The 27,922-nt window shown below is 23.8% G+C and overlaps 8 protein-coding genes across 8 annotated transcripts; 5 read left to right on the forward strand and 3 right to left on the reverse strand. All coding sequences in view use genetic code 6, as the record gives it.

Moving 5' to 3' along the window:
• Positions 1 to 216: 216 nt before the first annotated feature.
• On the reverse strand, positions 217 to 2,177 carry TTHERM_00773310 (D-alanyl-D-alanine carboxypeptidase family protein; the record flags this gene model as incomplete). The annotated part of the gene is made up of 4 exons (XM_001031584.2): positions 217 to 868; positions 928 to 1,195; positions 1,244 to 1,999; positions 2,084 to 2,177. 4 exons carry the CDS (start codon positions 2,175 to 2,177, stop codon positions 217 to 219), a joined length of 1,770 nt encoding a protein of 589 aa, XP_001031584.2.
• An 831-nt stretch (positions 2,178 to 3,008) lies between these two features.
• On the forward strand, positions 3,009 to 4,746 carry TTHERM_00773330 (40S ribosomal protein S13; the record flags this gene model as incomplete). The annotated part of the gene is made up of 3 exons (XM_001031586.2): positions 3,009 to 3,144; positions 4,336 to 4,627; positions 4,713 to 4,746. 3 exons carry the CDS (start codon positions 3,009 to 3,011, stop codon positions 4,744 to 4,746), a joined length of 462 nt encoding a protein of 153 aa, XP_001031586.2.
• A 1,223-nt stretch (positions 4,747 to 5,969) lies between these two features.
• On the forward strand, positions 5,970 to 8,516 carry TTHERM_00773340 (60S ribosomal L7Ae-like protein; the record flags this gene model as incomplete). Its single annotated transcript, XM_001031587.2, has 5 exons — positions 5,970 to 5,972; positions 6,095 to 6,335; positions 6,413 to 6,691; positions 8,214 to 8,287; positions 8,346 to 8,516. 5 exons carry the CDS (start codon positions 5,970 to 5,972, stop codon positions 8,514 to 8,516), a joined length of 768 nt encoding a protein of 255 aa, XP_001031587.2.
• Positions 8,517 to 11,030: 2,514 nt separating this feature from the next.
• Positions 11,031 to 12,254, forward strand: TTHERM_00773380 (zinc finger in N-recognin; the record flags this gene model as incomplete). The annotated part of the gene is made up of 1 exon (XM_001031591.2): positions 11,031 to 12,254. One exon carries the CDS (start codon positions 11,031 to 11,033, stop codon positions 12,252 to 12,254), a length of 1,224 nt encoding a protein of 407 aa, XP_001031591.2.
• Positions 12,255 to 17,814, forward strand: TTHERM_00773390 (hypothetical protein; the record flags this gene model as incomplete). The annotated part of the gene is made up of 3 exons (XM_001031592.2): positions 12,255 to 14,310; positions 14,366 to 15,408; positions 15,466 to 17,814. The coding sequence occupies 3 exons, from the start codon at positions 12,255 to 12,257 to the stop codon at positions 17,812 to 17,814; spliced, it is 5,448 nt and encodes a 1,815-aa protein (XP_001031592.2).
• Positions 17,815 to 19,157: 1,343 nt separating this feature from the next.
• On the forward strand, positions 19,158 to 22,569 carry TTHERM_00773400 (hypothetical protein; the record flags this gene model as incomplete). Its single annotated transcript, XM_001031593.2, has 10 exons — positions 19,158 to 19,227; positions 19,326 to 19,851; positions 19,907 to 20,144; positions 20,204 to 20,456; positions 20,508 to 20,917; positions 20,985 to 21,382; positions 21,435 to 21,585; positions 21,645 to 21,999; positions 22,063 to 22,338; positions 22,400 to 22,569. The coding sequence occupies 10 exons, from the start codon at positions 19,158 to 19,160 to the stop codon at positions 22,567 to 22,569; spliced, it is 2,847 nt and encodes a 948-aa protein (XP_001031593.2).
• A 662-nt stretch (positions 22,570 to 23,231) lies between these two features.
• TTHERM_00773410 (Hsp90 ATPase activator, amine-terminal protein) lies at positions 23,232 to 24,495 on the reverse strand (the record flags this gene model as incomplete). Its single annotated transcript, XM_001031594.4, has 6 exons — positions 24,173 to 24,495; positions 23,943 to 23,981; positions 23,727 to 23,850; positions 23,596 to 23,665; positions 23,419 to 23,489; positions 23,232 to 23,348 (listed from the first exon to the last, which is right to left on the reverse strand). Exons 1-6 carry the CDS (start codon positions 24,424 to 24,426, stop codon positions 23,232 to 23,234), a joined length of 675 nt encoding a protein of 224 aa, XP_001031594.4. The 5' UTR covers positions 24,427 to 24,495.
• A 186-nt stretch (positions 24,496 to 24,681) lies between these two features.
• TTHERM_00773420 (ABC transporter family protein) lies at positions 24,682 to 27,686 on the reverse strand. Its single transcript, XM_001031595.3, has 13 exons — positions 27,386 to 27,686; positions 27,202 to 27,278; positions 27,039 to 27,138; positions 26,852 to 26,964; positions 26,708 to 26,807; positions 26,299 to 26,658; positions 25,927 to 26,070; positions 25,704 to 25,871; positions 25,472 to 25,648; positions 25,317 to 25,414; positions 25,177 to 25,266; positions 25,039 to 25,123; positions 24,682 to 24,979 (listed from the first exon to the last, which is right to left on the reverse strand). Exons 1-13 carry the CDS (start codon positions 27,585 to 27,587, stop codon positions 24,870 to 24,872), a joined length of 1,824 nt encoding a protein of 607 aa, XP_001031595.3. The 5' UTR covers positions 27,588 to 27,686; the 3' UTR covers positions 24,682 to 24,869.
• Positions 27,687 to 27,922: the final 236 nt, after the last annotated feature.

Below are 27,922 nucleotides of genomic sequence, written 5' to 3' on the forward strand. Positions count from 1 at the left end.
CTGCAGTATTATTAAATTTTTCAATATTAAAGAATTAAATTTTAATTTTTATTGAATTAGAGGGTTAAATATATAAATTAATGTAATTATTTTTGATTTTCATTAATTATTTAATATTTATTTTTCATTTTAGAAACATTTTTTTTTTAAAGATAACCCTCAAAAATTCTTATTTTATTTTATAATTTATTTATTTATTTTAGTAATGATATTGCTTCAAGGTAGTTATGAAGAATGAACATTAGAATTTTATTATTAATTTATAACACAAGAAACTAGATTTTGAGTATCAACCCATCTCTATTCCATTGAAGAAGAATTTAACAAAATAATAATTAGATTGACTTAGTCATCTTTATACCATGCAGATAAACAAGGACCTGCAGCAGTAGTTATACCAGTTTTTAATCCAGAATAGCCATGTGATAATAACTTGTTTGTATTTTCAAATATAACACTTCTCTTTTTATTGTTATTCATATAGATTTATGCGAAATGATATTTACACTCTACAATTTTTTTTACTTATTCTTCTTTTATCAAATGATAAGAAAGTTTAGCTAAATCAGCAGCTGTGCTTCTATTAAAATTATTTACTAACCCAGTAGGATTAGCAAAATGAGTATTATTTAATTATAAATTATGTGCATACTTATTCATTTAATTAATAAAGTAACCCTAAGAATTTTTTACTCTAAACTTTTCATTTTAAAATTGTTATGGATTTTACTAATATTATAATTTATATTCTTCAGATTGATAATATAAAAAAACTCCTAAATTTTCAGCTAAAGCAGTAGCTGCATCATTACCACTAGGCAGCATCATTCCGTGCATTAGATCCCATAAGCTTAATCTATCACCTTCTCTATTTTTACATAATTAAATTTTTTTAAAATTACTCCTAAATGAATAATATATTCTTACATTAATCTTGCAGAAGTGCCATTCATAGAAGCAGCTTTTTTAGAGACTTCAACATAGGTTCTAAAAGGCGAAATATCTAGAGCTTAAATAACTTTTAAAGAAACATATAGAGTCATAATTTTAGTCAGAGATGCCATCTGCCGAATGATGAAGTGATTATTACCAAATAAGATTTAGCCATTATTTGCATTTAGAACAGCCCAAGATTCTGCACTTACTGACTAAGGTAATTTTGTAAAATAATCTCTTACAGGTGACATGTTTTCGCCTTTTTTAAATAAAATGTTTTTAGTTTAAAAAAAATAATTTAATTTACATTCATCCTTCGAATTTTCATCTAATATCTAAATTTGAGGCTTAAAAATTTAATTTTGTTTTTGATTAGATTGAAATCCTATTGAGGTTTTATTTCTTTTATCTATAGATAAATCAAAGGCTTTAATTTGAGGAGTATTAGGTGGCTTTATTTGGTAGTATTTATTTGTTAATTTAGGCTTTCTAAATAATATTTAGGTCATAAGCATTTAATTTTTTTCATCTTACATAAAAGTATAACTCTTAACCTTTTATTTTGATTTCAAAATTGGACTTTAATCCCTCTAGACAGACTTTTATGAAGGAAAATTCATAAAGTAGCTAGTAGTACTTTCAATCTTTTTATTATTACTGCTTTCTAAATTTATGCTGCTTTTAATCTTTTGATTGCTAACTTAATCTAACTTAGGGAATGCATTAAATGAAGGAAAAGATGTTATATTTTATTCTGTATTAAAATTGAATTTTTTAAGATTTTATTAGAGTCGTTAGGTATTAGAAGATTTTATGTAAAGCAAAGAACGAGTTTTTTTTTGTTAAAGAGAGGATTAAATTTCATTTACACTTGAAACAGATTAATCTCTTTCAGATTGGCCTTTTATCTCAAAGCTATTATCTAAGTCTTTTGATTTGATGAAATAGTTCTACTCATGTACAATTTCTTTTTTTTGACTTGTCTATTGCGTTTAATTAACAGAAAATGCTCTTAAAGGTGATAAATTTCCTTTGCCTCTGTTGCGAAAAAAATCCTTTTTTTCTTTTTATAAAAAATAGTTGAAAAATCTACTTAACAAAAGTTTTTGCTTTTCTAATTATTTTTACAAAATAAAATTATTTATACTGGGTGTTTAGGTTTTTTTAGAATTGTTGATCTAAATTTACTGCAAAGACATTATTTTAGGGGCACTGTGAATAGCTAAAAAATTATCTGACATACTAAATTAAATGAAATCTGAAATAAAATTTGCTTGTTTTAGTCTATTTTTCTTTTGAAAGTTGCTTGCTTAATGGATTATTATTATTTCTAATTTTTGATTGATTGATTGAGAAATGATTTCGGATACTAAAAAAAAGTTATTGAATTAATTTTGATAAAAATTAATTAAATTTTATCACAAACATAGCAAGCGAGTATCACAGTATAAATACAATTAATTGCAAATAATATCAATTACATCAGTATTGTTTCAATATTTGTTTTATTTATTATTTTTTATGTTTGTTTACCTTCAAATAAAATATTTTAAAATTAAGCAAAATTAATTTTATAGTTTGTAAATTAATATATTTTTTTTTAATTAATTTTTTGATAAAATCAACACAGACTTGAACAAGTTTTAAAATCAAATATTTAATTTAAAAAGCATAAATCATTTTTTATAAATAATTTTATTTCAATTAAATGCTTAAAAGTCATGCTTAAAATATTTATTCACTTTTTTCATAAAATAATAAGGAAGTGAAAAATTTAACAAACATAAAATGGAAGAGCATAATCATGGTGAGAGAGAGAGAGCATTGACATGAAGGAATGAAGGAAGGAAAACAAGAATCAAATAATATCGATATGATTGCAAATGAAATTAAAGAAAGAAGAAGAAGTAAAAAAAGGAAAAGTCAAAAAAGAATGCTTTGGGGTAAAATTGATAAATATATTTTTTAAGAAGGTGTGACTTTTTGGGGAGAAGAATTAAAAATAAAAGATCAAAAAAAAGAAAGATAAATAAAAATACAATTAATCATATATATTACATAGATAACTAAAAATGGGTCGTATGCAAATGAAAGGTAAAGGTAAGGGTATCTCCGGAAGTGCCCTCCCCTTCAAGAGAAGATCTCCTAAGTGGCTCCACATGACTCCTTCTACTGTCGTTGACCTCTCCGTCAAGTTAGCCAAGAAGGGTACACATTTTTTCAAATATTTTTATTATAAATCATCAATCAATCAATATTAACATAAATTCGCTCATTTTATATTTCGAAAGCTATTCAAACATCAAAACTAAACGACTGCTACGTTAATAAATTACATTAAAGTTAAAAGTATAAAAATTATTAACTAAAATCTATTTTAAGAAAAGAATAAACACTATAGTAATTATAAACATAAAATGCTTTAAATATTAAATAAAAAATTAACACCTTCAAAAATAGATTGAGCCTTTACATTAGCTCAAAATGGTATTTAATCAAAATGTGAATAATGAGGTAAATAATCTAAACAATTTTTGAATAAATTCAAAAAAAGTATTTTCGCTAAAGGTCGTATCATCAGCGATCACGAGCGTTTCATTTACCTTATCTACTTCTTCCAGGTTCTTCAAATACCTCCAAGAATTAATCAAATAAATAATTAGCATTCTCTCTCTCTAATTTTAGATAGGATTAGACGTTAACCTGATGATAATAGTTGCACTAAAAATTAAATTTAGGAATTGCAAGCAATTAAAATTTATTAAAGCTGGTTTCCTTTAGCGATTAGAGAATAAGTTGAAATAAGGAAGATCATAGCTATCCATCTGAATACATTTACTATTTATATCTTAAGAAATAGTATTTGAAGTATAAATTTAGTTCCAAAAGCTAAATAATAACTAAATAAATAAATAAACAACCAAACAAAATACAGATTTAGCGAAAGATATGTTTTAAATAAATATTAAATTCACTAAATATTTTAAATGCCGTTAAATGGTAGGCAAGATATAATTAACTAAATAAATCGCCAATAGTATATGAATTGCGAATTAAAGATTTATAATACTAAATTTGTGCAATACTTCCAAAAGATTTATGAATTCTTATTGAAATTTTTATTGGATTTGAATGTTAAAGAGCATAAAGCTATATATAATCCATCCTTAACAGTTAAGAATAGCTTATCAACAAATTTTGAAATAAAAATGAATAAATGAATGAAAAATAGTTGAGAATATTTTTTGATAAATTTGATAAATAGTTAGTTGTAAAATAATAAGAAAGCAGATCATGTTATTTATTGTTTGATAGCTTGCTACCCAAACAAAATGAGCTGATTGATTAGAATGATTTAATAAATAAATAAAATATTTATCTTCTCTTAATATCAAATAGGTCTTACCCCCTCTCAAATTGGTGTTATCCTCAGAGATCAACACGGTATTCCCCAAGTTAGATTCTTGACTGGTTAAAAGATCCTCAGAATCCTCAAGAAGAACGGTTGTGCTCCTCAACTCCCCGAAGATCTTTACTTCTTGATCAAGAAGGCTCTCTCCATCAGAAAGCACTTGGAAAAGAACAGAAAGGACAAGGACTCTAAGTACAGACTTATTCTTGTTGAATCTAGAATCCACAGACTCTCTAGATACTACAAGCTCAACCAAAAGCTCCCCCCTAAATGGAAATAGTAAAAATTTAATTTAATTAATTAATTCTACTTTAACTTAATTCATAAAAAATTAAATATTAACAACAACTTTTATAAAAAATAGCAACGCTCAAACTGCTTCTGCTTTAGTTCAATGATCTGACTTCCTTAATAAAAACTATATTTAAATTTGTATGTGTATTAATATAGTTAAAGGAAATATATCTAAACTATTGAAAACCATTCATCTTTCTACTGTATTTCATATAATTTTATTTAAACTATATCAAAAACTATAAATTTATTCAGAAACTTCACTCCTCTTTTGTACATATTTTTAGTGCTTCCACTTCTTTAAATGTATATAAATATATATCAGATAAATTTTAAAATCAAAATTTCTTGATTAGTGCATTCATTATTCGCATACTATGTTTATTTTATCTAATTTTTTAGGAGTAAATTTTGGAAGTTAATTGGTATAGGAAGCAAAAAGTAAATAAGTAAATAATAAATAAATAAATAATAAAAAAATAATTCTACTGCAAATAAATAAAAATAAATACATAAACAATATACTTAATTAATTACTTAATTATTTATTGAATGTAGAGGAAAAAGTAAAAAGATATAATTAATTAAAAAAAAGATATATGAATTTAATTTCAACCTATTGTTAAATTTGCATTTTTCTAAAATAAATTAATTTTAAAATCAACATTAAAAATATATAAAACAAACAAACATCTTAATTTTAAACTTTTTAAATCATTAATTACTAAAATTAAATAAAACCTTTATTTATTTATATTTAGTTTAATTTATAATATGAAATTATGTTAAAATAAATTTGATAACTTAATTTAATAAAGTAATAAAATAAAATGGGTATCATCATTATTAATATAAAATTAACCTATTCAGTATTAATGCTATGCTCTTCATTTTTAAAAGATACTCATTAAATAATCAATATAAAAATAATAATAAATTTTTTTAATTACATTATATAAATTAATAAATAAAAATAGTTTATTGTGATATCTACTTATAATCGAAAATGGAATTTAACTAAGAGAAATTTAATTTATGATCTAAATGCCTATCAATCTAAGATAGAATGAAAGAATGAACAATCAATAGCATCTTAGATTAATTTTTTGGGTTATGTAAAATGAATGGAAAGTATAAAATTTATTAGATGAAGTGGGGATAGATAGTGTTATAAAAAATTTGATTAAAGGTGAAAAAGCTTAAAAGAAGAAGGAATAAAAAGGTGGGACAAATATTTCAAAAGGATATATTAGACAGCAAAAACTTAATAAGAAAATAAATAAGGAAAAATTAATTAAAGGAAAAACTAATACATACATAAATACAAATGGTAAATTTTAATTTATTTTTAAGATTTATTCAAAGCAAGCAAGCAACATGATTGATTGATTGCCCAATTAACATTCAGCTTTCCTTCCACCATACTAAATATTTGTTCTCTTAATAAAATAGCCTAAAGCTCCCAAGAAGATTACTAAGCCCAAGAAGGCTGAAAAGAAGAAGAACCCCCTCTTCCAAGCTAAGCCCAGAAGCTTCAGAGTCGGTGGTGATATCTAACCCAAGAGAGACCTCACCAGATTCGTCAGATGGCCCAGATACATCACTCTCTAAAGACAAAAGAGAGTCCTCCTCCAAAGACTTAAAGTTCCCCCCCAAATCCACTAATTCACCAAGACCCTCGATAAGAACCAATGTAATTAATTATTAATTGTTTAAACCTATTATTTTTAGTAATTGTGGAATTTTATTAAATCTATTTTTAATGAAAAGCTTCTAACTTATTCAAGCTCTTAGCTTCCTACGCTCCTGAAAAGCCTGCTGAAAAGAAGCAAAGATTAGTTGCTTAAGCTGAAGCCAAGAAGGACGGTAAGTAAGTTGAAACCAAGAAGCCCATCGTCCTCAAGTACGGTCTTAACCACATCACTACTTTGATCGAAAACAAGCAAGCTAAGTTGGTTGTTATCGCTCACGACGTTGATCCCATTGAATTGGTTATCTTCCTTCCTCAACTCTGCAGAAAGAACGACGTTCCTTTCGCTTTTGTTAAAGGTAATAGATAATTAACACAATCTTCAAATATAGCTACTTGAAGCTATTATTCATTCAATTACTGAAATTATCATAAGGATAAATAAATAAATAAATATATTGAACATATAAAATGTCAATGGAGTTTAGGGAAGATGCTTGAAAACTCAATATATTAGCTCAATTAACTTCTCTTAATTATTTTTAATCTGATTTTGCAATAATATTTATTAATGAAATAGCTAAACATTAGTAACTAAAATAAATAGATAAATAAATTAACCAATAGCTAAAATTAATTAAGTATAAAGTCAGTTTAGAAAAAAGATGAATTAGGAGTTAGTTAGAAAATTGAAAGCTAATAATTTTAGAGTTGAGCTTTTATCTGCACTAAGTTAAATAAAACAAACAATAGAAGAAGCAACCATATTAAATGAATATTTGAATATAGAAATAAATAGATGAAAGTTAAAAAGAGGAATTATAAAATGAATGCAAGAGAATTAATTAATTGATGAGTTTAATTAAAACTTAAAGTTATTAAATAAATCATTAATTAACTGATTATGTAATAAATAAATAAATTAATTAATTAATCAATAATGAATTACAAACAAAAAAGCAAACATATTTGTAATTCAAATAAAGTTATTCATGAGTAAGATTGCAGTTTGGAATTTTAAATAATCTTTAAAATTATACCAACATTCATCATCAATCAGATCGGAAACGAGCGAAACATATGATGAAAAGCCAACTTAACTTCTTTTATGCATTGCATTCCTCTATACCTTTCTTGATCTTCAATTATGAAGATTATTTGCTATAAGATAAACTGATAAACAGTGAAACTATCTTCATCAGAAAATAAATTAATTCTTTCTAAAATAATTTAAAATCAAAACTTTACTCTTAAAAAAATCCTAAAAACTTTACTCTCCCAATCAAAGTGAAAATTAATTTCATTTATCTAACTCAGTTAGATATCTAAGAAAATTAATTTTCACAATTATTTAGATAGAATTAATTTTAAGTATGTTAAAAACGTTTCACATATTAGTCAGTAAAAAAGCTGTGCTTAAGTGAGAGCAGCTTTATTCAAAGATATATGATGATGATGAGGCTTCAGTCCATCAGCATTCATTCATTAAATATCTTTTTAGCAATAAAAGAAAGCTTGAGAGTTGGATAAGAGCTCAATCAGATTGAAAAAGTAAACTAGTATTTCACTACTAACTCTTACTTCAATCTAGTAAATATGCAGCTATCATCTTATCCATCTCAAACAAACTAATCATCTACTTTTTAATAACAAACAAACAAACGTTATTCATCTAAATTTCATAAAATATGCTCACTCTTCTTACTAACCATAACAGTGCGGAACCGAAAAAGCCCTACCAATGACCCTAAATGGAAATTCAAAACATAAAAAGGATTCATTCATTTATATGTTTGATTCTTTTGATAATTTCTCTGAAAATTTAATTTTCTTGAAATTAAAATTATATTCCATTTAAAATTATTCATAATAATCAATTAGGTAAGGCTGCTCTCGGTAAGTTAGTTAACAAGAAGACTGCTACCGCTGTTGCTCTCACTGAAGTTAGAAACGAAGTAAGCTACTTTTGCATAAAAAATTAGTTTATTAAATAAATTATTTTTAATTTAATAGGATAAGGCTAAGCTCTAATAATTCTCCGAACTCTTCAAGACCAACTACAACGCTAACGACGAACTCAGAAAGACCTGGGGTGGTGGTATCTTGGGACAAAAATCTCAACACAAGGTCGAAGCTCTTGCTAAGGCTGTCTAAGAAGAACAAATCAAGAAGGCTAAGCTCTGATTTTGATTCTTAATACTAATTTCAAAATATATAATTTAAAATACAATATCATCATATTTTTGAATTCCTGTAAAATATAAATCATTCATTTGATTAATGTTATTGTTTGTTATTTAAATCCTATTAAAACTAACATTACTCACTGCCATTTTTATTGATTTTCCTCATTTATTTTATATTCACGTATTCAAATTAATCGCTTTCAAATAAAACAATTTGTCATTCATTTTTAATTTTTTCTCTTCGTAGCTTTAAATTTAATTTTGATTTATTGTAAATTAACAAAAAACAACTTTTTGATTAAAAATAAATCAAAATTAATTTAAGCTAAAATAAATGCAGAAACTAGTAATCAAAATAATATTCTTTTTAAAGATTAAAAAACCTTTATACTTTATTAATTAAAACCATATCTTTGAATAAAATATTTATATTTTTTAAAATTAAAAGAAGAAAAATTTTAATTTTGCTTGATTACAGCATATAAAATATATTTTAATTTTATTTTATAAGTAATGAAGATTATTAATAAATTGTAAATTAAGTCATATTTTAGTAAATAAAGATTAAGTCCTTTTATGATTTATTCTTTCGCTAAGCACCTTAAGCTAATTCTATCCAAGTTATTACTATTCAGTGATATACTTTTATTCAATTTTTTAATTTAAAAGGGTTTACATATCTATTTCATTTAAATAATTTTATTATTATTTAAATCTGTAATCATATGAGAACTATCTCTTTTTTACTTATTTCTTAGACTCTACAATAGCTTACTAACTTTATTTCTTTTGTTTTCTTAAAAATTCAGAAAGTGAATCTGCTGTCACTGTGTTTTTTCTGTATTAAAATGTTAAAAAGCCTTAAAAAATATTATTTTTTAATTCAAAATAAGATAAAATTAATTACATATTTTTTTCCTTAAAAATCACTTATAGAAGCTAAAATGTTGAGTTAGCTATTATTTTTTTAAATTATTACATAAAATAATCTATTTACTCATATATTTTCTTGAACAGAGAAAGAAAATACTTATTTAATAAGCTTCTATTCAAAAAGTTTGCTTTTCGTTATTACTTCATATTATATGATGAATATTGAGGGAAAATGTTTTTTTTATAAAACTGTTGGATAATTTTTTTATCAAGATTATGTTTTACTTATTTTTTTAAATGAATTTTAACATAAATAATTTTTATATACTTAAGTAAGATGGCTTATTTTTAAAAAATGATAAAGTGTGTCTCATATCAATTTATAAAATGAAAAAAATCATAAAAAAATTATTAGGAGCCAAAAATTTGTAAATTATATGAAATATGCAAAAAGTTAGACTGTTTGATAGTAAAGATTTATTTTATTTTGTTAATCAATTATTTGTAGATATTTTTATCTAAACAATAAAAAAAATAATTTGTTTAGAGATCATAAGTCAATCTTAATATTGAATTTAGCAAAATTTAATGAAGAAATAAAATGAAAAATAATGGAACTTTATATAATTATTTGAGATCATAATTCAATAAAAATATAATTATTTATTTATGTATTTAAATAGAATTAAGAATTAGATGAGTAAAAGATACTAAAAATAACAAAAGTGTGGCTGAAAATAGGAAAGGATTAAATGAATCGATACCACTAACAAATTTAATCTATAAATATAAAAATTTGGAAAAATAAGAATCTATAAAGCAAAAATACTATTTGTGTGTTTTGTATTTGAAATACTTACCAAAAAATGAAGGCAATTTACAAATTTAAATCTAAAAAATAAAAATTATGAAAACATATTCATTTATTCAATAAAATAACAAAATTTTTAATTTAAGATATCAAATATAGGGGAATTTATCATTGATAGAAGAAATTAATTGTGTAAATTTACATAACAAACAAATAAAGAAATATAAGGACGAAGAAGAAGATTAGCAATCAATATCATTCATTAATAATAATAATTATAAGAACTAAAGGAAAAAATAAGAGAAAGATAAAAAAGTATAATTGAATTGTGAGCAATATTAATAATATTAAGAAATCATTTAATAAAAAACACAAATTTTAATCCTATATATTAAGAGAGTAAGTTAATTGAAATTTTAAGAAAAGTCAGCTATAATTAGCCCTAGAGGATTTTTGTAAGCAATTCAAATTTTGCTTTTTATAATCTAAATATTTTGCATAACTTTCATATTTGGATAATAGCTCTTCTTATTTTATTTATTTATTTAGTTAATTTAAATTTTAGATTAGATCGTTTCCTTAAAGAAAGAACTTGATAGTTTATCCATTATAATTAAATAGTTAGTTCTAAATAGTCAGCCACATTTTTACTCCTAGTTTATTAGTCCTTATCCTTTCTTTATATAAATAATACAGCTTTTCTTAATTATAAAAATATTTGCTAAGATACAACATATAAAAAAGGAGTTTACTTAGCACTTTTTGATATTTTTAGACCTAATTCTTTCATAAAATTTAATTATTTTTTAGCTTTCCTACTAATTTTTAATGAAAAATATTTGCGAAACTTTATTCCCCTGCTTTTCAGAGAAAAAAACTTTGGATAAATACGGGGAGGAGCTGAGTCGTGCAATTTATGGAAGTGATTCTTTAAAAAGAGATCTTTTTTATGAATATGACTGTAATTAAAATGAAGAATCTAATTTTTGTCTTCGTAGAATCAGTAGGAATTAAGTATATTACCAATGTTTAGATTGTCACAGTCAAAAATATATAATTTGTAGTTATTGCTTCAATCAAATGAATGATCATCATGGGCATGATGTGCTTATATAAATTAACAAAGCAAGTAAGTTAAATTTAAATGAGCAAAAGAATTAATTAATATGCGATTGTGGGTTCTTTGGAATATTTTGTCGCTCACATTTAAAGGCTGCTGCCTCTGCTTAGAACCCTAATAATTCTTTGTAATAAAATGTAGATTAAAAACTAGAATAACCACAAAAATTTAAATTACAATAAAATAAATACAATACAAATGAATAACAAAAAAATATTCAAATACTAGTGTAAAATCAGTCTATTAACAATAGCTCTAATGATTAATTTAAATAGAATGATAAATTGAATAAATCTGTGAGAGAAAAAATCATAAAAGTAATGAAAACTCGTATATAGAAGTACATAAAAGAAAAAAATGTATAACAAATGAATCTTTTTATGTAAAGTTTAATAAGTTATATTGCAAGTAGGAATCTTCAGAATGGATAAGCGATTGTTTGCACACCAATACTTTCGATTATAAAATCAGCTCTACTCGAAGAGTCAATTCACGTTTCAAATAATTTTTCATCCATAATAAAAAAGCAAAATTAAAATACGAATACCACTAATTATTCACATAAAAATAGGGATCTGAATGGTATTTCGTAAGTTCCTTCTAATAGTAATCTAAAATAATAATAAGAGGCAACTATTATAGTATGTGAAAAAGGAGTAGATAATATTGGAACAGCTAATAATATAGAAGGTAAAATTTGTAGTGCAAATTGCAAAAACTGTGTTCTTTCTGTAAATGGCATAATAATAAACTGTTAAGGTAATCAATCAAATAATGATGGGAGCAATAAAAATAACTTCAAGCAAGATAATAAAAAAACTGAGATAAATTCAAACATGCTTCTATCTTGCTCTAACACTTTATCTATTAATATCAACTAAAATAATTCTAATTCTGAAGTTTTGTTAGAGTCACTCTTGAAATTCTACTGAATGATTGAATAAGAATCTCTAAAATAACTAATCGATCCCCTTTTCCGCTTCGGAGAAATTTAATCAAAATTAATTGAAATCATGCTCAGGAGATGCTTGATTTACGAATCTCCTACATTAATCTACAAGATTCTGAGCAACATCAATAAGCATGAACTTGATTGTTTACTTTACAATTTCAAAAATAACATATGTTCTGTATTCGAGCTCATATACAATCCCGCTGTAAGCAAACGTTCTCGTAAAAACTGGCTCTAAGTAGTTATTTTATTTGTTAAAAAATTTGACTTAACACTTCCTGCTCACCATGAACTTATACTTCATATCCTTAAAGTATCTACTTATCCTGACTCAAAAAGAAATAGGAGTTACCAAGAAGTAGAATATAATGAAAGATTAAATTGGATGCTCCTCATGAAAATATTTAGAAGAGTATCAAAAAACAAAATATTAATGCAAAAGATTTATTCTAATTTCGAATTAAAAAAATAAGAAGTAGATGAAGTTAATTCCTATGCATATTCAGAAGATTATTTTACAACAGTAGCTCATCTACGTTTAGTGCTATTAGTTAGTTTACTTTACTAAACAATCCATGGTAACGTTACTTCTACACCCAAAGCTAGGCATTTTCCAATGCTTAAATTTTCTACTTTTGTTTAGTAAAACTAATAATAAATTCCATCAGCAATGAATTTATCATAGTAACTTTTCAGTTAGCATTCTTAATCGATATTTAATCACCAATCATCCTTAACATAAAATTATCTCTTGAACTAAAATCAGCAACAAATTACTAACCTTTAAAATTAAAATTAATAAGATAGTAATAATCCTTAATAGTAGTAAAACTAAGGCAGTTTAACTCCTAATAATAATAATATAAAAAGTAATAATAATAACAACAACAACAATAATACGAATTGGATTGTTTTGAACAATAATGGTAAATAGACTGATAATCTAAGTTGCCATAGCCTACTTAATAATCAAAGTTTTGTATTCAACGTCAATCAAAACTAAAGTCCTTAATAAACTGCAATAAAACATTAAAATACTTATGGTGGGACAAATAATTATGGAAACTAATTGAATGAGAATGGAAAAGCTAGCAATAAATTAATTTAGCTTAATAAAAATGAACCTGTAAAAATCAAGGATAAAAAAATAATAGAAAATTTTTTTTAGAAGAGTATATTGCTAAAATGTGATAGATAAAAATAAAATCACTATGATTGGATGTTTAGTTCTGAATGGTTTCTTGTTTAATTTTGGATGCCATAGCTGTGTTCAAGTGATGACTTACTTAAAAAGTAAGTTTCTTTAAATAAAAATTTAAATCCTTAACTTTTCTTGTGGATTTAAAAGAACTTACATATGCTCGTGCAAGAAGTTCATGAATTTCTCTTTTTAAGCAAATTTAAAATATTTAATAATAATTATAAAGAGCTTTTAAAAAAAGTAATACTGTCGTTCTTATTCGAAAATTAAAATAAAATTAATTGTTAAGATTAAGTGCATTCTTTAGAAACACTCTAAGCTATAAATTAGTCTTCTTCTCCAAAGCAGAATACTCCAACTTCTTCAATAGCGTCATTCTCAATGCATAGGATGAGATAAAATATTAAAAAAATCAATAAATCATTTAAATAAATATTATCTGTTGACATATCTAAATTATCAGAATCATTTTTTGTTAATTATTTATCATATGATTGGAGGAGTAACACAGTGAAACCCTCAGGAGAATTTCCCTAATATGACCCAGGAATATTTTACAAAGATCACTCTAAAAATAAAATAGTTAATATCATAGAAAATATATATTTTTAAATAAATTCTTAAAATAGTAACAGCTAAAATTCTCTTGATTAAACATAGCAGCTTGATTTTCTTTTAGGAAATATGAAAGCTCTTTCTACAGTATCGAAAGTGCTTGAAAATATTTTTTCAATAGATTTTGTTTAAATATTGTTAAATAAGCAGCTCATATAGAAACAATTTATTATTCCAATTATGAGAACCGTGTCTCTTATTTTGTAATATTCGCCTATTAGTAAATCATTTAATTTAATTTATTTTCAAAATTTAATATTTTATTTTAAAAAAAGCTAACCAGATATTGTTTCATGAATCTGTTGATAGATTGATAAACTTATTAGATACATCAAATGCATTTAATCAACAGTTAAAAAAATAAATTTAATGTAAACTTTAAAAAATTAAAAGGACTAGAAAAGAAGAAATGCAAAATCCAAATAGTTAGAATTAGGATAACTACCAATAAAATGTCTAAGATGATCAGCAATTCTCTGATTATAATCCTTCTTTGCTTCCTTAAGCTATGAAACATCAGCAAGGCACGAAAACATTATAAAATAATTAATAAAATCAAAATCAAATAAATTAAAGCAAAACAAGCAGCATAAATAACACATAAAATACCCAGTAAGAAAAGGCTAGACAAGCTTAAAGATAAATTTTAGAAGAATTCAAGAGAAGACAATAATAATTCTCTTAATAAAATTAAATAAAAGAAATGAAAAAGGTAGACTAAATAAATAACAAATAACCACAAGAGGAAATTGACAGTTTAGTTTGCAATATTTGCAGTGAATCTTATATAAAGAGAAGAATTTTTTACATAAATTGCTATATCTAATTAGATAATTATTATAAATCATATAAAGGTTTAAAAACAGATATTAAGCAATAACATAATTTTTACTTAACTACTTGTAATCATTTAATGCACAAAGATTGCATTATTTAACATATAAGAACATCTAATTAATATGAATCTCTTCTATAGGAAAACGAATATTTTTGCTAGTGCTGTTTTAGGTTGAATAATATTTTCGTACCCTATCTAGAACAGTATGAGCGAGTAGTTCGCTTTTAATATAATCCATTAAAATAAGTTTTATTTGTTGATGAGCTTTCTTATCAGTAAAATTAAGAAGAAACAAGCTCAGAAGGAGATGCATAATAAATAGATAATATGGAATAAGGAATAATCACATCTCAATTACCTAAAAATCCATAACTTCCATTTCCTTTAGATTAGATCGATCAAAAAAATATGAAATATAAATAAATAACATAGCAAGGGAAAAAGAAGTCTCATGCTGTTGGTTTCTTCAATTTTTAAAATGTAATTTTTAATAAAAAATTTTTGGATCATTCTGTTTATAATTTTTTTATGATATAGAACTATGAGGACTCGAGCTTTATGTAGATTATTTAGCAAATAGAATCTGTAAATGATAAAAATGGATTTGTAAATGAAAATAGCCCTTAAAAATTATTAGATAAAAACAGTGATTTTCAAAAATGTGAAAAATAAAGCAGATAAGAGTTGGAAATGGAAAAAATCAAATTTATTTTTTTATAAAAATAAATTGAAGATGGTAAAAGAAAAACAGAAAACAATAACAATCAGGATGTTGCTTAAGATGAAATTTTGCAAGGAAATGCATATCTTATAAAAAAAAAGTAATCATTAACAATGAATAAGTAAGGACAAAACAAATAAGGTATTAAATCATTAAAATATCATTCTTAAAATAAACAAAATGAAACTCATAACATAAAAATGAAAACTGATTCAGTTTAATAACCTTAATATAAGAATAACTAGCAAGAAATAATTGTTGAGGAGAAAAAGGAATCTTCGATTTAAGAAGAAGACCGTGTTTTAACAGATTACTTTGAACCTGAGGTTGATATAAGCTATTTAGAAGATATGAATCTTCGTCTTCAACATATTGATATAAGGTATAATAATATTTTGCTTTGCTTTCAAAGTTTGCTGATCAACTAAATTGAAGAAAGTATGACTAACACGAATCAAATTCAGGACTATAACATGTTAAAAGAAAGCTTTATTAAGTCTAAATAGTTTAACGTCTCAAGAAACTTGTTTCTTTACTTGAAAGTATGGAGCTTTATTGAAGATAGAGATTCAATACATGAAGCATATTACTTGAGTTAGAAAGAATTAATAGAAAATATTTAATTTAATGACTATCACATCTACTAAGTTTCACTTGGAAAAAAATCTAACTTTGCTTCTATCTTAGTTAACTTGATGATTCTCTTTCTCAATAAAGAAGAAGCATTTCTCTCTCTTTCAGCTAAATTTATCTATAAATATTTAATTTTTGATATTATTATTGAGAAATCAAAATATTTAAAAGAACTTGATATTATTCCTGATCCATTAAACTTTTCTTAAGAAATAAGTGAAAACCTTTTAAAAAACTTTAAAGAATTAATCGATTACAGGTTTTTATAAATAACGTACTGTGTTTGGATGATATATTATGGCAAGAAAAACCAGAAAAACATAGAAATATTTTTGAATTCTATGATCTCCTCAGATTTTGCTAATGATATTTCATAAGATTCTTATTTAAATGAGAATACTTTTAATATTCTTGCATTTAATCAAAATTAAAAATCTAACATTTTACTTCCTGAAAATACAATAATCAATAATTCTTAAAGTATATTTAAAGTACCTGTAATCAAAAATTTTGCTAGCATTGCTGATGTAGCTAAAAATTTACTAAACTAATAAATATTAGATGATTTGTTTTATATATCTATAAATAAAAAGATTTCTCAATTTAACAATTACAAATAATTTTAGCTTTAATTGACTCTTAATTTGCAAGTATCATACAGTGATTTTATTTAATGTCATTTCTTTGGAAAATGCTCTATCTGCCACAGATATCCTCAAAGTAATCAGGAAGGTTATTATATGTGTTTGATTTGCAATTCAAATCTATGTGCAAAGCATTTTGTCAATATTACCAACAAAAAATCTACAAATTAGCAGAATAATCAATAAATAACAACAGAGTTAAAAAAGCAATACAGTAATACCCTAATAGAGCATACACAGTAACATCACTCAGGTATGAGCATGTACTTAAATTATAGTTCCTCTTAAGTAGTTATTGTAAGAGATAGCGAGATGTTTATTTAAAGATAGCTCTTACTCTATAAAGACTAAATAGGAAGACCTCCTAATATTAACAATGATTGGAAAAATCAAGTATAAATTTGCAATAATACTCAAAAAGAGCTTCAAGATCTTATAAATAAAAAAGATTTTGATTAAAAATGTATGCAAATTAAAAGAATTTTATTTGATTAACAATTAGACTAATAAGAAATTTTAATGAGAAGAATGCTTATGAATAATGAAAACCAAGTGGAAGCAAATAATTAAACAGGAGTATAAAATCGGTAAAATAGCAACTAACAAAGGCAAATTAGATAGCAATAGAGAGTAATAAATAACTAATTACGTAATTAGTAGGATGGACTATCTCTTAATTAATAGTAGGATACATAAACTCTAGATCTTAATCAACAAGATAGAATAGCTAACATAAACGTAGCTTCCAATCAGAATTCATAAAATTTATAAGGAGTTACATAGAATATAAATAGTAATTCCAATAGTAATAATAATATAAATAATAACTAACTTTATACTAATTAACAAAATTTTTCATCTAATGTGTTTACGACACTAAACTTTTGATAGATTTAAATAATTTGTCAAGCTTCAATCATTATGTCTGTCTGTCAGTCTGTCTTATTTACTTAATTACTTACATCTCACATTATCTTTTAAGAAAATATTTAAATCTAACAAAAAAGATAAATTCAAAATAAAAATATGAAGTAATTAATTACATATCTAAATTATTTCTTTATACTCTATATAATAAATATCAATAATTTCAATCTTTAAACAGCTTTTCAATAAATTTAGTTTATAATTAAAGAAACTAAGTATTTGCTCATCTAATTCATTAAGTAAAAATAAATATCTAAAAAAACTTAATTGTTACTTTATTATTTATATTACTTTTGTGATTTTTATAAAGCATATAAGAAGTCTGACAAACTCATTTAAATTTATTTAACCTTGATGTTTTTTTAGTCATTTTAGTTTTCCAAATTTTATTACCTTTAAAAAATGTTTAATGAGATAAACCGTTTTATTCATATATAATATATATAAAAAAATGTAAAAAAATAAACTCTTAAAAAACCAGATAAAATGTTATTAAAAAGTGACATAATTAAAAAAATATAAACTTTCTTTAAAAATCTTAATTATTCTTACTTAAATTTCTTTGTAGCTTTTTAATATTTAATATCGAGAAAAATTATCAAAAAAATATTTAATTTGAATAATATTATTGGAGAAATTAGAAATTGTGTGAAAATTTAAAATAAAAAAATATTTTATTTAGAAAAAATGAGAAATAAAAAAATAAAAAAATAAGAAATGATCTGTCTAATTTATAAATAAATTTATTTATTTAAAAAGAATATTAAAAATAATTCTAATTAATTTTAAAATTACATAAATAAATAAATAAAATGTATTTAATTTTCTAAATTATAATTAAAAAAAAATTATATTTTTTTTTTCAAATTAGAATGAATGATATTTGTTAAATTTCTCAAAAAAATTATATCTTTCAAAGAAAATTAATCTTTTTAATCATTTAAAGTAGTTGCGAATGATTATGAATTTTAGAGCCTTTGAAGCAAATTTGAAAATTTCAAACTTTTAAATTTGTTTTTAAATTTCTAAATACTGCTTGCTGCTTGATTTTAATAGAATTTATTGATCAAAAATTTATTTTTTGAAAAAATGATCTCAATGAATATGTTAATTTATTTATAGATTTATTAATTAAATATCTAAAAAATATTAACTTTAATTTAGGCGCTATTTCAATTTTAATTAAATTAGTAATAATAATCGAATTTATTATTTATAAAATCAAATAAGAAAAAAGCAATAACAACAAACAAACAGTCTTTTAGATCACTTAAAAATAGGCATATTTTTAAAAATAATAGGAAATGCACTAGTCTATGGTCCGTAAAGAGCTCTATGAAGATGATTATCTCTTCAATGAGCAAGAATTTAAAGGTATAATTTTAATCTTAATTATGTTTATCCCTATTCAAAAGCAATTAATTTCTTTAAAAAATAAATTAATCACATCTTTTTATAAAACCTTAATATAGAATTTAGCATCGTTCGCTCAGATCCTTACTGGAAAATAAGAGGCACAGCCTATGCTTTGAGCTTAAATATTTTTGGAACTAAAGAATAAATAACAAAAAGAATTTAAAATTTGCTTTTTTAAAATTATCTCCACAAAAAACCTGAATCAAAATCATTATAGGAAGTCAGAGAAACAGATATCGAAATTATAGTCAGAAACCTAAAGTGTTCTTCAAATCAATATGATAATATCACAAATAAAGATCTAGTAATTGGCGATATTAATATTGAAGAAAAGATATTTTAGCATTAGTATCCTTGGCAAGTTGTTCCAGAGTTGGCTCGTATAAATAAAAAAGCTATTTACCCAGATGTATTTAAAGGAATGGCTTTAATGATGCGTTCCTGTATGGTATTTTATGATCACTTTAAAGATGATGAAGCCTTGACAGCAATTGTTGCTATTCCCTATACTCCTTAAGTTCTTGAGATTTTAAATCCTGCTTAAATAGTAGCTTTGTGCAGAGCTTTAAATATGAGAACTCAGTAATTAAATTAGCTTATAAATTATAAATAATAAAGCAATTTTTAAATTAAATAGATATGAAGGAATTAAGAATTTTGTTGATGTTGCCAAGCAAAAATTATTAGATATATACTACTCAGTAGATGATATAAATAGGTTACATGGTATTACTCCTTGCTAGTCAATTAGAGAATGCAGTAAGATTGCTTCTATGTACTGTGCCAATAGTTGCTGCAAACTTTGTTGTCAAGAATTGCAAAATAAAAACCCTTGCATAATTCATGATACATTTGATCAATTTTTAAGATACAAAGTAATAAATACATACATTGAATTATTTATTAGATTAAATTAATTTTAATTTTACTAAAGATGAAATAGCTTTACAATTTTGAAGAAAGACTTGATTTTGAAAAGAATAAGACTCTCAGAATTTATTTTAGAAAATCTCCTAGAAAGCATGATGTTGAACAAACTTTCTAACACGAAAATGTTAATTGGGGTGAAATGAAGCTATACTATCATTATTGTGCTCAAAAAATCTAATATGTTTATCTTGTTTTTAACTCTGCTGAACATGCTTAAAGAGTATATGCAGAGCGTCACGTCTATGAACTTAAATTAGGTAAAATTATTTTTAAAATACATTTTTCCTTATATATTTTTTATTTAATAGAAAAGTACGATTGTCAAATTCAAGCTTTAAGTAGTAGTTTATGGAAGAAAGTTGAAAAATACAGTGACCCAGACGCAGTTATAGCTATAATTAAGCCACTTAGCACTCTTGATCTAGTGACTGATCTTCCTACAGGCTAAGAATATATTTCTCTTATTCATCAATTAATCTAAACTATCACTTAACTTCCTCTCGGTGATTATCAAATAGAAGAAGATATTAATCCAATTTCTGAAACAAAAGACCACTAGCACATATTTGTTATCCTTCCCAACAAAGAATATGTTGATAGAGTATATAATGCATAACCATTTATGGGATGCTTAATTGCCCATAAAATCTCACATATCTAGCTTTTACCTTTTAAACGTTATTAACATAACATTTGTTTGATGTGCACATCTAAAAGAGTAAAAATAATTTTTTTTTAAATTAATTATTCATTATTTTAAATTTAATTTAATTCATAATCGAAAGGAACATAATTGTTTACATGACTTGTGCAAGAATTGCTGCTCTAGATAGTAATATGGTATGCTTAGATGTCCTTGTAGTTACAGTGCTATCTCAGAAATAGAAGCAAAAAAAGAAGAACTTTACTAAAAGGATAAAACAATTATCAAAGAAAATATTTGTGATAAATGTTTAAGTGCAAAAGACGCAGAGTGTTCTAATGGACTTTGCCTTTAGTGCTGTAGAGTTTAGGCAGTTAAAACAAATTGTCCACTTCATGATATTTCTAATTATAGTAGAAAGATTTTAAGCTCTAAGAAAGATAACCCACTACAGTTTTCTCGTAAAATGTTAACATTTGTAAGTGAAGCTTAAATTTAAGTTAGAAATGCTATGGTGAATGGTGATTATGATTGGTTTAGGTATTTTTTTTAATTATTATATCAGGTTTTATAAAATAAATAATGATAATAGACCAATTTACAACACTCATGTCATGTAAGGGATGATTAAGGCAAACAGAGATTTGTAAGAAGTTAAAGATAGTGGATCTATTATAAGAGGTTTAAACACAAATAAAAATAAAAAAGATGGAAAAATATTCACATATTAAGCTAATGAACCAGTAATTTGAATTTAAATTATTTTTGTTTACTAATTATTACTTAAAATATAAATTAAAAGGTTGAAATATGGGTCAATCCTGACTTAAAAGTTGCAGAAGATATAAATAAAAAGGGACTCCCTTATGTTGAGTATGCATATACTCCAGAATCTTGCAACACAAAAAGTAGTACTTACATCAAAAACGGAATCAATAAATACAGAACGTATAGTGCTGAAGAATACTAGTAGCATATGACTTCACCTTCTTTAGCTAGTTTTATGAGCTTTGGATACCATCTTTTATTCATAGGATTAGATAGAAAAAATTTCTCAGTCAAAGATCTAATTTAAGAAATTTAATAAAAATTAAGTATGTAGGTTGGAAAGATAACAGACTAAAGCATACTTGTAATTGATAATGAAACTATTTTAAGTAAACCCTTCTGAAATAAATTAAAAATTTTTCTTATTTATTTATTTTTAATAAAAATAAAAGCTGATGTTTTTACTCAGTCAATATTTATCACATCAAAGAATTTAGATTAGAATATGATTGATATAGGTAGAGTAGCATGTATTAGATTTGAAAATATTTATGACGCACTTGCTGTTTTATGTAAAGAAAATATTAAGATTAGTTTACCTCTAGCTAACAACTAAAATGGTGAACCTATTATTTATCCTTCAGCAGGCATGATTAAATTCCTTTCAGAATTTAACTTTAATAACTTTGTTTATGATTAAAATCAACAACAACTTGTATCAAATGCAGGTAAAACAATTTTACAAGTAATTAATTAAAAAACTAATAAAATTTAAAAATAAAATAAAAGGTGTTGCTTTCAAGACTAAAAATAAAGAAATTCAAGACTTGAATAACCAGATTCAAAACTTAATTAAATATACTCAATAAGCAAGCAACAAATAGCAAAAAGGAAACAAAAGATTTAATAATAAAAAAGGTGGTGGACCCTAACCAGGCAAAAAATTTAAAAAGAATTGATAGAAATCGAAAAAAGAGATTTAAACCCATTCTTCCTTGATTGTAAATTTTATACCAAACAGCTAACTAGCAAGCAGGCTAGGGAGTAAGCAAATAGTTAAATATACAAGCAGTCAAGGCAAAAATTCTAAAGAAAAGAAAATACAATTATATATAAATTTAGAGTCATAAATAAAATAATATTATAAAATTTTTAAATTATTTGAATGGAGAAATAGAGGAATTATTTATTTATTCAAGTATTAATTATCTATCCTTCTACTTGTCCTCCTTCCAGTGTGTTTTTGTAAAATTTAACTAGTTTTTTAAACAATTCATTTATACTTCTTCCTTTCCCGAATACCAACCCAATCCATCCCACCCCACGCAGCCCGTCCTTACCTAACCTATACTCCTAATTACCTCTTCTCTTACCTTTATCCCCAAATTATTTTAATATTTTTTAATGAAATTATATTTTAATTTATTAATTATTTAAATTTTTAGAATTAAATTTGTTTATTTGATTTTATAAAGCAAGTATTTATTTCTGAAAGAATTAACTATTTTTAATTTAAAATTAACTACAATTACTTATAAATATTTAACTAACTAACTAACTAATACATTTTTATATTTCAAAGAATAATTAATTCATTTTCTTTATTTAAGTTTTATTTGTTTCATTCATGAATGAGCTAAAAGAGCTTTAAAATGTGCTATTCAAGTAAATCGGAAGAGTCTTATGCAGATTTCTTACAAATTTCTTTGTGGTTCTCTCCAGCACCTTCAACTTCAAACTTTTTATTTATTTATTTATTTATTTAACATTTTTATGGATACATAAAATTATTTTTATAAATTAATTACATCTCTATCTCCATCATCGCTAAAGCTAGTATATTTAAATACACCTTTTGCACCCTTGTAATCACCAATACCTATTATTAAAAAAAAATATAATTGCAATCAAAATTAATTCATTATGCTAATAATTTATGTACAAAATTAATAAAATCTTCTACAAACTAATAATATTTTTTATACCTCTATATTTAACATTTAACTTAAGGTGGTATCCTGGTTTCTTCTTGCCTCTTACAGTTACAATAGAAACCTAAATAATTATTATTATAAAAAATATGACTTATAGCTAAGATTAACAATAAAAAGCATACATCTCCTTCAAGTTTAGAAATATTGTAGAATTCAATACGCTAGTCAACACTTTGAACTGGGCTTTCTTTGAATCCCTTTTCTAATATTTCTTTTACTTAAGATAGCTCTATCTTTTTCTCTTCCCTAATTTTTAAATGTATGATAAATATCAAACATATCTATATGTTGAATCAATATGATTATAAGGTTAACATTTATTAAAACTAATATTTTACCAAGTACCTATCTAGTTCCATTAAGACACGTGCTTTGATCTATTTAATTGTAAAAATAAAATTTTAATTTGAATGTAATAGGAATAACATTTTTCTTCTTAGAATTAAGTTTGTTGAATATAAAACATAAACTATTTTCATGAAATAAATTGAAAAGAAGCTATGCCGATTGATTAATCGGAGTTAAACTTTTTGATTTTCAAAATTTAATATAAATTTTAATTTATTACTAATTTTATTGGATTTGAGTAGGATCAATTTTTTTGGGTTCTTTTTAGACAATATTTGGGTTATTCTGCTTTTCCTTATCGACCCAGTAAGTGTATGAATGTTCCTTCTTGGTTTTTGGAGGTTCTTACTTAATTTCTTCTTCAGAAGTACTCATTTTTTTATATCTAGGTTAACTAAATCTAAAGAATATTTATTTGATTTTTTTTAATGTTTGATAAATTAATATATTTATATAATTGATGATTGATCTCATTTTAAATAATTTTAATTTTTTTTAATTTTTAATAGAAATAATTAATTTAAGAAAAATTCTATGAATTTGGCTTTTATTATTTATATAATTAATAACAAATAAATAAACAAACAAACAAACAGTCTTCATCGATTTGCAAAGAAGGTCTGTTTGAGAAATCATAAAAATATAAATAAGCATTTAGACAAATTTTATAAATTTTAAGATTCTTTTTACATAATTTGTTATTAATAATTTAAAGTACTCTAAAACATTATTTTAATTGGAATTGTTCTTTTTTTCCAAAATTAATTAATTACTAATTTTTTATTTATTAAAAAACAACTTATGCATAATACATTAACTCAATTGAATATGCATTAATGCGAACTTATAACTAACAATTGAAACATTATTTTTTTTACACAAACTCATTTTTTAAATTTATTATTAGCTTTATAATTTCAGCTTAACTTTTTTGCTCTTGCCTTTAAAAAAATAAAAGCCAGTATATGAAAACCAGTAGCTAAACCTATTAAAACGCCTATAGATTCCCAAAGAGATAAGCTATATCCTTTAAATTTAAATATATATTTTTATATAAATAAAAGAACTATATTAATTATTTTTTACCTAAAACTTACACTGGATTGTAGCCATTGTAGTCAGCTCCATCAAACTCATTTCTTAAAAAAGCATTTTACATATATCTAAATGGCTATTTTATTGAAATAAAAATAGGTTCATGTTTATGAATAATTTAAAAGTTACAGATAAATATTAAATCCAAGTTATCCAGCCAGGCAAGTAATCTAAATTACTATAGTATCCAGAGAACATCAAAAATGGCAGTAATAACATCTAAAAAAATTTAGTTAGAAATTTTATAGATTTTTAAAATTGAATTTTACTGGAGACATTGCAGCTGAAGCTTATGGACTAGCAAACATAGCTCCAGTCATTAAACCTAACCCATTACCAGTTAATGACATTAGAATTAATACAAAGGCTAAGTTTATTTAAATTAAATTAAAGTTTGAATTAATAAAATTTATTTCAAATTTACCACAAAGTAAAAACCCTTCTGTCCTTAAACCAACTAGCCAGTAACAGACAACAACAAGTAATAAAGGATAAAGTATTATGTATGGCAATTCAATCAATAATTTTCCCATAAAATATGAAGAAACTCGATAAGAATGGGAGTTTTCTTCCTTTAAAAACACACTCCTTTCAATAGGAACTATTAAAATTTAATAAACTCCTATTTATAATCAAACAATTAAAAGTAAATTTACATGTTATTGTGAGAGTCATCATAATATTCATAAAGCAGCTAATACCAATGAAAAATAACAGCCCAGTGACATTCATAACCCATTATTATATATCATCGATATTATTATTACTAGGTTTATTATTTCCCAATCTCCACCACAATGAAGAAGTAGCAAACCACATAACAACTAAATATTTAAATATTATTAATACCACCTTATTAATTAGCTATTTTAAAATTACCTAACTGGAATAATTTTCCTTTCAATAGAACAGGTGATCTGTAAAAGTTTTTTAATGATCTTTAAGCAATTAACTTAGTTTCATAAAAAAAGTCATTTGCATATGCTGATTCTGGGATAATGAGCTTACTAGACTTTAAATTCCCTTTTTTATAAAATATTAAAGAGTATAAATCATTGAAATAGCTTCCTTTTAAATTCAGAATAAATTAATATATTTGATTTTATTAAATAGATTAGTAGTTAGGCTCATAAAATAATATATTTTAGATTAGTAAAAATCATTAATATTAATATTAAAAATAAAATAACTTTCTTTTAAAGTTAAAATATAAAAACTATTTCAATTTATTAACTAAAATTGTGGTTTTACTCATTTCTTCATCTAATTGTGGTTACACATACTCTTAGTATGACTACAATGTGAAGGGTTCTTCTTTGCTTTCAAATTTTATTTTGTTGTTTGCAATAATTTCCATGAAGAAGTCAGCTGGATTGCAGTATTCAGGTAAAACCAAACCGCATTTTTGCATATAAGGTACTATTTCTCTAGAATCTCCTTGATATACAGTCATACCATTTCTAAGTAATAATATTCTATCTAAAGAATTATATATATCACTACTAGGTTGATGAATAGTGAACAATATAGTTTTATTTTCATTTTTTGCTAATTGCTTTAATAAATTGACTGTAAGCAATGCAGTAAAACTATCTAGACCGGAAGTGGGTTCTTTTATATATTTAATAAATTAAAAGTAGATATATTTTTATTTATTTACCATCAAGGACAATTAATTGAGGGTCTGTAACTAGTTCTACTCCTATATTAGTCCTTTTTCTCTCTCCTCCACTTATACCTTTTATGTATGTTCCTCCAACCTTATTATAATTTTTGAATTTTTAATATGTACAAAATTATTTACATAGCTATTTTAGCACTTTTCAAGTTTCAATTTTTTAATTATAGAGTTAACTTTGTTCATTTTTTCAGACTCACTATCTTTAAGTTTTAACCTTGCAGCAAATTCAATAGTTTCTTTATAAATATTTAATTAAATTTAGTAAATGTCTTCCTTTTAAAGTTTACTAATTAACAAATTAAATATTTACCTCTTACAGTTAGTGATTCCATTAATATATCATTTTATAATATATATGCTGCTACGCTACTAAAATCTTCTGCAGTATATTTGCTTTCATTCATTAGTATCTACATGTGTTTTTTTAATTGTAATTACAATCAAAATATGTTATGAGGAACGATTAAATTTACTTCTCCTTAAATTTTTTAACTCCTGTTAGACTTTATTCTTTATGTTAATAAGCTTAGAAGTGTTGTCTTTCCAGCGCCTTGTATTAAAACGAAAAATATTTTAAAATAGATCTATTTGATTAGACTTTAAATATTAGATATGATTAAAATAGATAAATATAATTATGAATGTAGTTTTAAATACCTGATGGGCCCATTATTGCAAGTGTTTGGCCTTGAGTAACATAGCCAGAGCAGTTATTTAAAATAGTTTTGTATGTTTTATTTTTTTATCTAGTTTATTCAAGAATTTCTACATTTAAGTTGTTCCATTTTAAAGTCACATAATTCTTTTGTGAAATATCCATTAATGGTTTATTTAAATATGAATTGTTTGCAATATCCATAATAAAGAGAAGCAAAAAATATTTGCGATTATATTAATTTCTATTTGAAAACTAGGATATTTATTTATTTATTTATAAGTAATATATTTTTGTTAAAATTCAACACTTTACTAAATAAATTATTATTAAAATAATTAAATTTTTAAAAATGTATTTTTTTATTTTATTTTAATGGATGTAATCTGACTTCAAGAAATTTCTTAGCTTACAAAAGACAATGATCTAGCTCTCTAATCTGTAACCTATTTATTTAAGGTATTTAAATGATAATTAAATTTACAACAAAATTTTGGTTACATTCTATAAAATTTAATTTACTCTTATTATTGCGTAAA

Source organism: Tetrahymena thermophila, assembly GCF_000189635.1.
Source record: "Tetrahymena thermophila SB210 genomic scaffold scf_8254449, whole genome shotgun sequence".
Classification (NCBI taxonomy): domain Eukaryota; phylum Ciliophora; class Oligohymenophorea; order Hymenostomatida; family Tetrahymenidae; genus Tetrahymena; species Tetrahymena thermophila.